Below are 10,399 nucleotides of genomic sequence, written 5' to 3'. Positions count from 1 at the left end.
CCTAAAAATATTTTTTCATTTGTTTTAGGTGCCTAAAACAAATTAGGTTACACAAAACAAAACATGCTTATTCAGCAGAAGCTATTTAACCCTGATGTTGAAAATGTGACAAATATTTACAGTACTTCTGTTAAGTGTACAAACAACCAACTTTTACTTATTCACTACTTTTCTGGTTTCTTTCACAATCAACATCCCGTGTCCATATTTGTCCCTGTGGCCTCAAGTATTTTTCAGTTTTAGCTCCTTACGAGCGCGTGACGACATGATTTTAAAGAAGAGGCCGGGCCATAGCGTGCGGAGATAAATGGCCACTGTGGGCGAAAGTCCGGCCAAGACGACGTCTTTGCTCTTGTCGCACACCGCTTTTAGAACCGCGTGAGCCACGTCTCTGGGATCCCGACCCGTCGCTGTGGTCGTGTCCACAACTGAAAGTAGCGACAAGAAAGGAAATGTATGAAAAACATCTAAGGTTGCATCACTTACTCTGGATTTAATTGCTTGTGTGTAAAAATGCAAGGTGAAGTGTGTCCCATAAGATTAAATTTGCCAAGTAATGCGCGATGTGCCAACCCTTTGTGCCATTCCCATGCCGCATATTTTGAGAGGACAATAAAATCTTTGTTCAGCCTTACCGCCATATTTGGAGCCGTCGGCCCTGACGGCATTGACGGACAGATTTGTCCTGATGTATCCTGGGCTGATGACGGTCACTGGAATCCCGTAACACTCCACCTCAGCCCGTAAACAATCAAAGTAGGCCTGCGTGGCGTGTTTGGACGCGGCGTCTGAGACGGGTACAAAGCAGGGTTCTGTTCCATTTCATTTGGACTCTGAACGAAATAAAAGAAAAACTTACAGGCCGATCTGTACGGAATTGCGATCTTGCCCTGGACGCTGCTGACAACAACGATGTGGCCGCTGCGCTGTCGAACCATGGACGGCAGGAGAGCTGACGAGAGGAGCCCCACGTCAAAATCCACGACAGGAGTTTGGCGAATAGATCGTTTCTAAATCCCGATCTAACATCACTTTCCTCACTGACCTTGCGTAAGAGCGATCGGCCCGAAGTAATTTGTTTCCATAACCTCCCTCTGAACCGATATGTGAGTGTCCAGTATGTTGCCACGGTAACTGATCCCAGCGTTATTGATGAGGACATCCACTCGTCCGTAACACTTCAAGATGTCCTCGGCCGCTCTGTCTATCGAATGCCTGTCGGCCAGGTCGAAGGTCACGGTGCTGGGGACGTAGATCTGCTGGTGAACACACAACCGTTATTCCTAACCCTACTACTGGCAGTGTCAACATAAAACTAAATACAGTTGTTTTAGTACCGTAATTCCCGGCCTACGGAGTGCACCTGGCTGTGAGCCTCATCCAGTACGTTTGTAAAGGAAATACCAATTGGTACAAACATACGCCGCAGCTGTGCAAAAGTTGCAAGTGTCTATATTGAAACCCACATTGAAACACGAGATATTTACAAAGAAAGACGGTACACAGAGAGTTAAACGTTGGCGTCGCGCTAACAGGGCCGGTTACAAAAAAAAAAATCACTGAGATACGCCAGTAACATGCTAGCACTAACAGGGCTGGACCGGTAAAAGTCACTTCCTCGGCACATATATTCCACCGGTCTCACTTACCTTTTTCGCTCGAGTGCCCCCTTGCGGCCGTTAGAAAAAAAATGCACTAATTACCCACATCACCGCATAAACCGCAGAGTTGAAAGCGTGTGAAAAAAGTCGCGGTTTATAGGCCAGAAATTGCAGTACTTATTACCAAAAAAATATGAGCGTTCATCTGAGATGATATGCAGTGGCGAACCCTAACGGGACAAGTTCAAACAAATACACACACAATCTAACATATAGTAATTACAGTTGATAAAAATTTTATTCTCTTTAAAAAAAAAAAAAAAAAAAAAAAGTTTTGTTCTTATACATGCCTGCTGCTTTCCGCCCGTTGCGCTTGCACTCAGCTCCTTCACCACCTGCTCCAGTCGACCGGCATCTCGACCGCACAACACCAATCGAGCCCCTGCGCTGTGAAACACGTGTGCGCATTCTACACAGGCAAAATGACAAAAGAACAAAATCTACACCAATCAGGGTATTAATGTGCCTGCCGAAACCGAGAAGATACGAGCGGGCTGCTGACCTTTGCCTAATCCGGAGGTGGCGCCCGTGATGACCACCACTGCATCCCGGAGCGATGCACCAGCTCGAAGTCGGCCAAGTACGCGATAGAGAAGTAAAACCCCCACGCTCGCTAGTAGCAGTGCTGGCAGCGTTCCTCCACCTGTGACACGCTCCATCACCTAAACCACAGAGAGACACAATACTGTACATCTTTTTCGGGGCTGATATTGATAACAATAATTAGATATTAAACAATATTTGGAATAGGAAAAAAATCATCAGCAATATAGTCATCATTGACTGTTTAAATGCCTTTAAGTAATGAATACTAAGCAGCTCTGCACATTTGTAAAGAATGCATACAATGAATGAAATAATCTTTGTCTTCTATTTCCTTTAATTAAAGCAAAAACGGCAATTTGACTTAGCTGGTCCGAATATGATTATTTATTCACTAAAAACGAATCTTTCTTCGTCTATCTATGCCAGCGACCTATAGTCACAGGAAGAACAATTCTAATCTCTTCCACAAGATGGCGTCACCAAAGTACAATTCAACTGTGTACCTTCTTTTTGCCGTAGATTTGTGTAAGTAGTTCAATGTGGCACCGTCTGGTCGTTACAAATATTGAAACGCGTGGATAATGATAACGTTAACCAGTTCTGCCAGTGCACCAAATACTTAAATAGCAATACTGTACTACACCCACCTTCATTTGCACAGTGGCTCACTTGAGTCTCGACTCGTTATCGAGTTTTCACATCCACAACTCAGACTGACGTCGAACTCGCGGGACACCCAAGGACCAGGTCGTTTACTTCCGGGTTCTTTCTCGCAATGGTTCATGGGAGTTAGTGTTTTCATCTCCCTGTCACGAGCAGCGTGTTGTATATGTAAAAAAAAAAAAAAACCGCATTATTCTCTTTATTTTGTTTTACAAAAACGTATGTTTAAAAACACATTAGATTCTGTGCTAGGATATTTTAGTGCCCTTGAAAAAAGTGTTAAAATAAATAAAATGTTATGTTAAAACACAACTGTTGATCAAGTCGCTGCTCCTTTTCGAAAAATCACCTAACTGCCCAAAATGAAAGTTGCTTAAAATTATATATTTAAAATCATGAATTTGAAAAATAAATATAAGTGAAATGTCAGCAACATGAGGCTGCGATGGTCCATGAACACAGCAGTTAACCTTCAAAATCAATAATTATCGCTAAAGTTGTCATGTGGATGTAGATTGTGCATTTTACAGATATTAATAATTTTGTCCCTTTTAACTCAAGAATTGTTGGAATACGTCTGTAGAGTATTTCAAACTAAAAGACAACAACAAAAAAGCTTAATGTTAATATTGGTTTAGGGCTTACTGTTATGGTGTCAATCCAATAATCATATTTTTATGAAGCTGGAGGTCTCCGTGTACAATTTCAATGGCGTGACTTGTTACTCACTCACTCACACACACACACACCACACACACACACACACACACACACACCGAAAGTGTTGGGGTTTAAGTTCCCATCCTGGCACCATAGAATACTGTGAGGCAGAATGTTACGCTTCTGGTACTACCCAACATACGCAAAAAATTGGCAAGTCGCCTTCGTCCTCATATCATAGTTTGCTGTTAATCCCACACATATTTATTTCGGTTTTTCCCATAGAAGGTTTTGTTGGGTTTTAAATGAGAACATTCAGTGACAGCGTTCTTTCCCGTCATCACACAAGGTCTTGACTTGAATGCCGGCTATTTTTCGACCAGACCACCGAGATACATTTTTAAAAAGTCCCAAATTTGGCTATTCAAACCTCCATTGAGGGATCAACATGGATTTTGTATAAAAGTGTCAATTTCTTTTCAAAAGACACCTTGGTTTTTGGTTTTGTCATATGAGGATCCAGATGGAGCCCTCAGACAGGTACTTCTGTTTGACCCAGTTTTGTCCTCTGCAATGTCCATATTTGGCCAAACACCACTACCTCTCCTCTGATTGGTTGCCTTCTGTTTATTTGTGACAGCGCTGGCTCAGGAGCAGAGGTAGGTGCCAATCTTCACTAGTGATGTAAATAAGCTTGAGACATTCAAATCATCTAATTTCAGGCCTCTCCGCATAAAAACCTCTGGCACCCTAACACACCTGGACAATTTTAATGGACTTTGCATGTCCTCCCCGTGCCTACGCGAAATTTCTCCGGGTACTTCGGTTGCCTCCCACACCCCAAAAAAACATGCATGGAAGGTTGACTGAAGACTAAAATTGTCCATAGGTGTGAATGGTTGTTTATATGTACTCTGCACGTACCCTACCTCTCCCCTCTCCTAAAACTAAATTTTCTCTAGCACAGAATTTCCCCAATCATGTATACATGGGTCTGGAATGCATCACCCGCAATGAACGGGTATAAAATCTTTAATGGTTTCTGTTGAATGGACACGATCCGTTACAGGGCGGGAAAAAGTCACATCCAGAAGCAGGAGTTTGAAATAGCCTAATGTTTAATGAAAGGTGAATTACTGATCAGCAAGTAAGGGAGTACAGCAAAACTACGAGAGAAAGGATAAAGCTCAAATCACATTCGTCCGGCTCAACCGCGCAGCTTCTCCTGGAGCCTATACACGAACTTCGAAGAGTCAGAATGCAGGAAAGGTGGCACGGAGGGGACTACAGAGATCGTGTGTGTGCTGTGGTTGTCACTTAAAGAAAACATATGGGGAGGGGGACAAGAAAAAAAAAAAAAATTCCTTCTAGTTTTAACTATATCCCTCTGATCAAAGTTCAACATGGGAACAGCCACCACAGGTGCTGTAAACCCGATTGTGACCTTCCACTTTTCATATACCAAACAGTGGATAGGTTTGCTGTTGTTTTTTTTTTTTTTATTTTCCTTTTATCCCCCCGTCGGTTCTTAAATGGTCTTCAGAGTGCACTCATACAGCATAGAGTTCATAAATCTTCTTGGCGCAGTACGCCAGCGCGGCCAGTGCTATCGTGTTATGGAGTCTCTTTCTGTGGATATCATCCCTGCGCACCAAGACCACGGGCGTGGAGGAGGTGAGCGTGTGCAGGGGCAGCCGCGACAGTTTCTGGCTGTCATATTCCACCTGGTACTTGCAGCAGGGGTCGAACTGCCACGAAATTCCATAGAGGGCGGCGCAGGCCACGCTGAGGGCACCGGCGGGCAACGCCACGTAGCGCGTGTATTCCGGAGGCAGGGAAAGCGGCGTCAGGAGGCAGGCGGCGCCTGACAACACGGCCGTCTTGTGCAGGCAGTTGCCCACCGTAATCCACCGCGCCGTCTCGTCTCCGATGCGCGTGGGCTCGATAACAATGTATTTGTACTGGGCCTCCAGTGCTTGCTCCAGCTCATACTCAAACTGGTCCTGTGCGTTCTCCCCGTTGTAGATCTCGTGAACAATGTAGCAGTCTGTCGCCGCCATCACTCCCCTGTACAGCCGGGGAACAGTGAGGTCAAAAGATAAATAAAAACACCACCAGTGTATACACTGGACCGTCTGCATTTGCACCTGAACGTTCACACTTGGCCTTCTACTCCAGATAACTCCCACTACGATATGACAACATAACATGCACAGGTTCTTTTGTGTAAAATCTGAAGCAAAGTTTTGCTAATACGCAGTCACTCACATTTGAAAAATATACAGGTGTGGTCAGTCATGCCCGCAGATATAAAGTTGCGGGTGTGTGTTCTGTTTGAGTTTTCCTCCTGGATATTTTTTGCTCCTATCGGAACACAGAGTGCACAGCACTTTGCCTGGAATGTCCACTTTTTGTATGTGTTCGGTTAGACATGTTGATACCGTTTTCGGTCCTATCTGCACGGTTACACTTTTTTCAAGCCATGCCCGTCTGAAACAGTTTTTGATTCCAGCATCCTTGTCAATTGCCCTCGCTCGATCTTCATCCTTTTTTTCTAACACTTTCGCCATCGTAAAACTTTGAACACGCCGTCGCTCAGTTCGCGCTATCTGAGTCCCACGCGCCATTACTTGGCTATCTAACAATTTACACTGCGATTTCTGGGAACCGAGAACACATGCACATGGCAATGGTGAAACTCGATTAACCACTAACACGATTGGATCGTTATACTGTATAACTCTGTTGTCCAATCGAGTAATCTGCCGCAAAAAAGTTTTAATGTTTATGTCGCAAAATGCAAATATTTACACTACCAAGCAAGTTAGAACGGCATATGATAGTCGTGCTTGTGCTAGCACTAAGCTGAACTTGCAGCTTGGAGCCCACCACCGAGAGGCAGGCGCACGATACCCCCCCCCCCACCCCGAAATTTTCTCTCGAGAATGGTCATTTTGGTCTTAAAACGTCGGAAATCCGCCGATCGGCAGAAAATTCTCATCCCTGAAATTTAAAACTTTCCAGACACTACTTACCAGATTTCTTTATATTTGGAAAAAAAAAATTTAAAAAAAAAGTACATTTTAGTAAATAGCTTTATCATGTCGCTGAAGCGATTCATTAGTCATGCAAGATATTACTTATTATTCTGAATATGTACAGTCATAGAAAATAATTACACAAAACTAGCAGAGATGCTGAAGTAATCATAAACCTTTAAACAACTCATATTTGAACAAGTAGCAGCACATGCAAACAGAGCATACAACAAACCTCACAGACATAGTCACATTTGTGCTCGCAAATCTGCACAGTCCAGCATTAAAAAATCACGTGCGTAAAATTTGTTACGAGTAGAAAAAATATATATTGAAAGACGTCACATATATTGTGTAGTCTTGAGCTTTAATTTACGTGTTTATTTCATAAACGTTAACACAACAAGTCTGCTCCTAAACAATCAGTATTCACCCAGAAACAGGAATTGCAGGTTAACCGTACGGAGCATGTTTGGAAGTTATGCCGAAAGAGCACGTTACGAGTTTCTTCAAGTACTGCGAGCGTATTTACGTCGAAAGTCATCAACATAATTAATAATGAGAATTTTTATGAATGAAAAATTTTAAATGGCGTTTTATATCATGTTCTACTAAAAGTAGAAATTGGAAATGATCATTTCTGAGTTTGAAATTTGTGTTTTCTATTTCAGTCATTTGTTTTATTTTTAATTTACAGTTATGTTATATTAATCCAGTAAATTATTTTCAGGTCTTGAGATTCCATCCCTAATCACACCCACAACTTTATCTGCGGGCATGACTGACCACACCCACACATTTTTCAAATGTGAGCGACTGATATGTGATATGCATTATCCTTTGCAACTAATATTGCAGGTTAGTTACGAGGGTGGTCTTTTGTATTTCATCATTACATTTCTGTGTTGGTCTTTATGTATTATTCAACCTCTGGGGACCAAGGCAGACACACCAGAATGAGCTATTATGAAAATGTACAAACTGTTTAATTCTTTACATTCTATTGTATTATGCTATTATGGTATGCTTTTTAAAGTCCAACAAACATGCAACAAAAATGATATTGGATGTTTTTTGGGACATTTCTGGGGGTTTCAGTTAGAGGTGAAATAATAATAATCGACCATTAATTGATCATCAAATGAACTGGCAAGCACACTGACCATCATTTAATTGTTCAGACATTGCTGTAAAGGGATGGAAGTCGTAATTTTAATCAATTTCACCATTTTCTTCTGATTAATCTATTAAAATACATATTGTTTACAAACTTGCAACTAATTTTTATTCATTACAATGAGGAATGCCGATTAGAAATGGGTGTTTTAAGTTCCTAACATGGATCACGGAATGAATTAAACTTGTAAATCACGACACTACTGTACGCGAAAGGTGAGTTACGCAAAACTTTATAAAACTACATTTGCATCAATGTTGTACGTCAACTCAAATACGGGCTCCGTACAGATGAACCCTGTTTTAAGAAGTATTTCTAAAACAAAACAAAAAATACTTAAGGTAGTTGCATTCGAACAGGAAACAGGTTCGATAACGTTTTGTAACTCACGCAGGCCACCGCGAACCTAAGCGAAGCACGCGTGGAAGAAAGTTATGCGGTGATTGACCAGCTAAGTTAGGACAGATCCATGTCACTTAGCGGAAAAACTAACATATTCCGGACACAACACATCATTTAGCGGTTCATTGAGAGACAATTGCACGCATTACCACCGAGGTAAAGTTTGAACATCTTCCCAGGGGTTTATCGCTTGATGTGAAACAGCTAAACATCACATGAGAGCTTAGTTCGCTTCATTGCTAACACTAGCTAGCAGAAAGGTTAGCAACTTAGGATGCTAATATTAGCCAAGCATATGATCAAATTCTGATTCTCCCGGCGGGCATCTCGTTCAGTAGCTGAAAGATAAACATGCTCTTTGTCTAACGAAAGGTGACACACACAAACGGCCGACTTGGGCCGAAACATTTTGGTGAAATGAGCAAGATGTGAAGTAACTGACCTCTCCCTGCTTACTGGGACACCGCGCCTCCTTCCCAGCGACGCCATGTTGGAGATGGAACCGTGATGGCATGTGACGCATTTTGGTACACGTCCCAATGGGTAATGTAGTTTTCAGACAGCAATTTACAATTGCTACGAAGCAAAATCAAAACTACAATCCCCAGAACGCACAGAATAAGTGCATCTGCGTGACGTATTTTAGACGAGTGCGTTGACGTTTGAGAGGTCAAAAGAAATACATGCTTATGACGCATTCAATGTACTAAATGGGAGCAGAAATTAGGCAATTACTGTGTTCAAATTCACCATCCAAACGAATACATTGTAAATCTTACATAAACTCCGAAAGATGCTCGACATTTCTAGCAGTTAACGAGTCGGGAAAAAAAGCCATATGTATCATATTCTGTTATTCTTTGACAATGATTTATGCATTGTTGAGTGCGGGGGCGGGTACCCAAACTACTCAGCCGTGCTTTGGCTTCTGTGTTGTGCTCCTGCTGTCTCGGTTGCGTACGTGCCGTAACCTGACGCCAACAGAACGACGACTTCACGTTTTGGATGTGACAACAGCTGCCCCGACGTGCTGATGACAGTCACATCTATACAGTGAGCTCCAGTCTGACAGTTTATTGTCTAAATCACACCCACATCCTCATCGTAAATGTTGGGGGTGAGCCTTCTCCAAATGTTCTTGCAAGGGGATCCTTTCACCAGATTATTTCAGATCTAGAATACACTTTCCATCTGTTTTTTAGTCTCCCTTGTTTTCATGTCTTCCCTGCATCATTCCTCTTCCTACATTGCTGTCCATCAGTTCATCCAAACCACCCCAGGTTTCTTTGTAGGCCTCCTTTCTTTAAAACTTGGGGCACCTCGCCTGACCCCCTGATGAATTAAATCACTTTACTTTCTTTTTCATTACTCCAGACATCCATTGCACTTTTCTTATACTTCCTTGAGCAGTGTTCCTTCCAATCTGTACATCATGGAGGGGCTGGTCTGGGAGTTTTCCCCTCCACATTTTATGAGTTCACTTCCCTTCCCAGTCCCCATTTCACCTACCATCAAACCAAGTGCTCGTTTTTCAAAACAATAAATCGAGAACCGCCAGACGCTCAAGTCAATTGTGAGCAGACGCGTTGTCATGGCGAAGCAGCCGCCAGTTGTCCGCCTCTTCGCGTGCAATGGACGAAGCAAATGGCGCAGGACGCGTTTTTAGATGTGTTTGTCGATCATCTGCCACTGTGGGAAGAACTCACGTTGGACGAGGCCTCTCACATCGAAGAATGCGATCAACGTGACTTTGACGTAGGATCTGAACAGGCTTGCTTTCTTCGGTCTTGGCGCCTTTGGATTTTACCGCTAAAGGCTGGTTTGATCCATGAATCATCATCAGTGATGAATCTCCCCCGCCCGTCTAGTCTCATTGGTCTCATCATCACTTTGCTCATTACTTGGCAACATCGTGCAGGAAAGAAAAAAAAAAACTTCAATGGCTGCAGACAATTAAACTCACAAACACGATTAGATTGCAGAGGAAAACCTATAATTTGCTGCTTCGGTTTGAATTTTTTTTTCCCCCCTGGAACCATTCTGTCACACCTCGTATTTTTCTTTTCCCCTTAGGGGCATCCTCATAAATAAGATGGCAATCTTTAAACAACCATACCCTAAAGTTAATTTCACAAAACTACCTACTTTCTTCTCCAGTAATGTCATAAATGTGTAAGTAATGTATCATAACTCTTCCACCATTGTTTTGTGAATTATATTGCTCCACAATAAAAAAAAATGTGTGTGTATAT

At 42.5% G+C, this 10,399-nt stretch overlaps 2 protein-coding genes across 4 annotated transcripts; both read right to left on the bottom strand.

Moving 5' to 3' along the window:
• Positions 1 to 135: 135 nt before the first annotated feature.
• On the bottom strand, positions 136 to 3,013 carry dhrs7b (dehydrogenase/reductase (SDR family) member 7B). Of its 3 annotated transcripts, none has more exons than XM_061846181.1 (7): positions 2,855 to 3,013; positions 2,164 to 2,323; positions 1,952 to 2,043; positions 1,046 to 1,256; positions 860 to 952; positions 636 to 788; positions 136 to 428 (listed from the first exon to the last, which is right to left on the bottom strand). In XM_061846181.1, the coding sequence occupies exons 1-7, from the start codon at positions 2,858 to 2,860 to the stop codon at positions 223 to 225; spliced, it is 921 nt and encodes a 306-aa protein (XP_061702165.1). In that variant the 5' UTR covers positions 2,861 to 3,013; the 3' UTR covers positions 136 to 222. The 3 variants fall into 3 exon arrangements, with proteins under 3 accessions (XP_061702165.1, XP_061702162.1, XP_061702163.1); XM_061846178.1 differs by having other exon boundaries at positions 1,952 to 2,070; positions 2,855 to 2,999; XM_061846179.1 differs by lacking the exon at positions 2,855 to 3,013 and adding an exon at positions 2,711 to 2,845 and having other exon boundaries at positions 1,952 to 2,070.
• Positions 3,014 to 4,530: 1,517 nt separating this feature from the next.
• On the bottom strand, positions 4,531 to 9,072 carry tmem11 (transmembrane protein 11). The gene is made up of 2 exons (XM_061847338.1): positions 8,590 to 9,072; positions 4,531 to 5,597 (listed from the first exon to the last, which is right to left on the bottom strand). The coding sequence occupies exons 1-2, from the start codon at positions 8,634 to 8,636 to the stop codon at positions 5,081 to 5,083; spliced, it is 564 nt and encodes a 187-aa protein (XP_061703322.1). The 5' UTR covers positions 8,637 to 9,072; the 3' UTR covers positions 4,531 to 5,080.
• Between the last annotated feature and the right edge of the window lie 1,327 nt (positions 9,073 to 10,399).

Source organism: Syngnathoides biaculeatus, chromosome 16 (genome assembly GCF_019802595.1).
Source record: "Syngnathoides biaculeatus isolate LvHL_M chromosome 16, ASM1980259v1, whole genome shotgun sequence".
Classification (NCBI taxonomy): Eukaryota; Metazoa; Chordata; class Actinopteri; order Syngnathiformes; family Syngnathidae; genus Syngnathoides; species Syngnathoides biaculeatus.
This window is presented reverse-complemented; position numbering and strand designations above follow the sequence as displayed.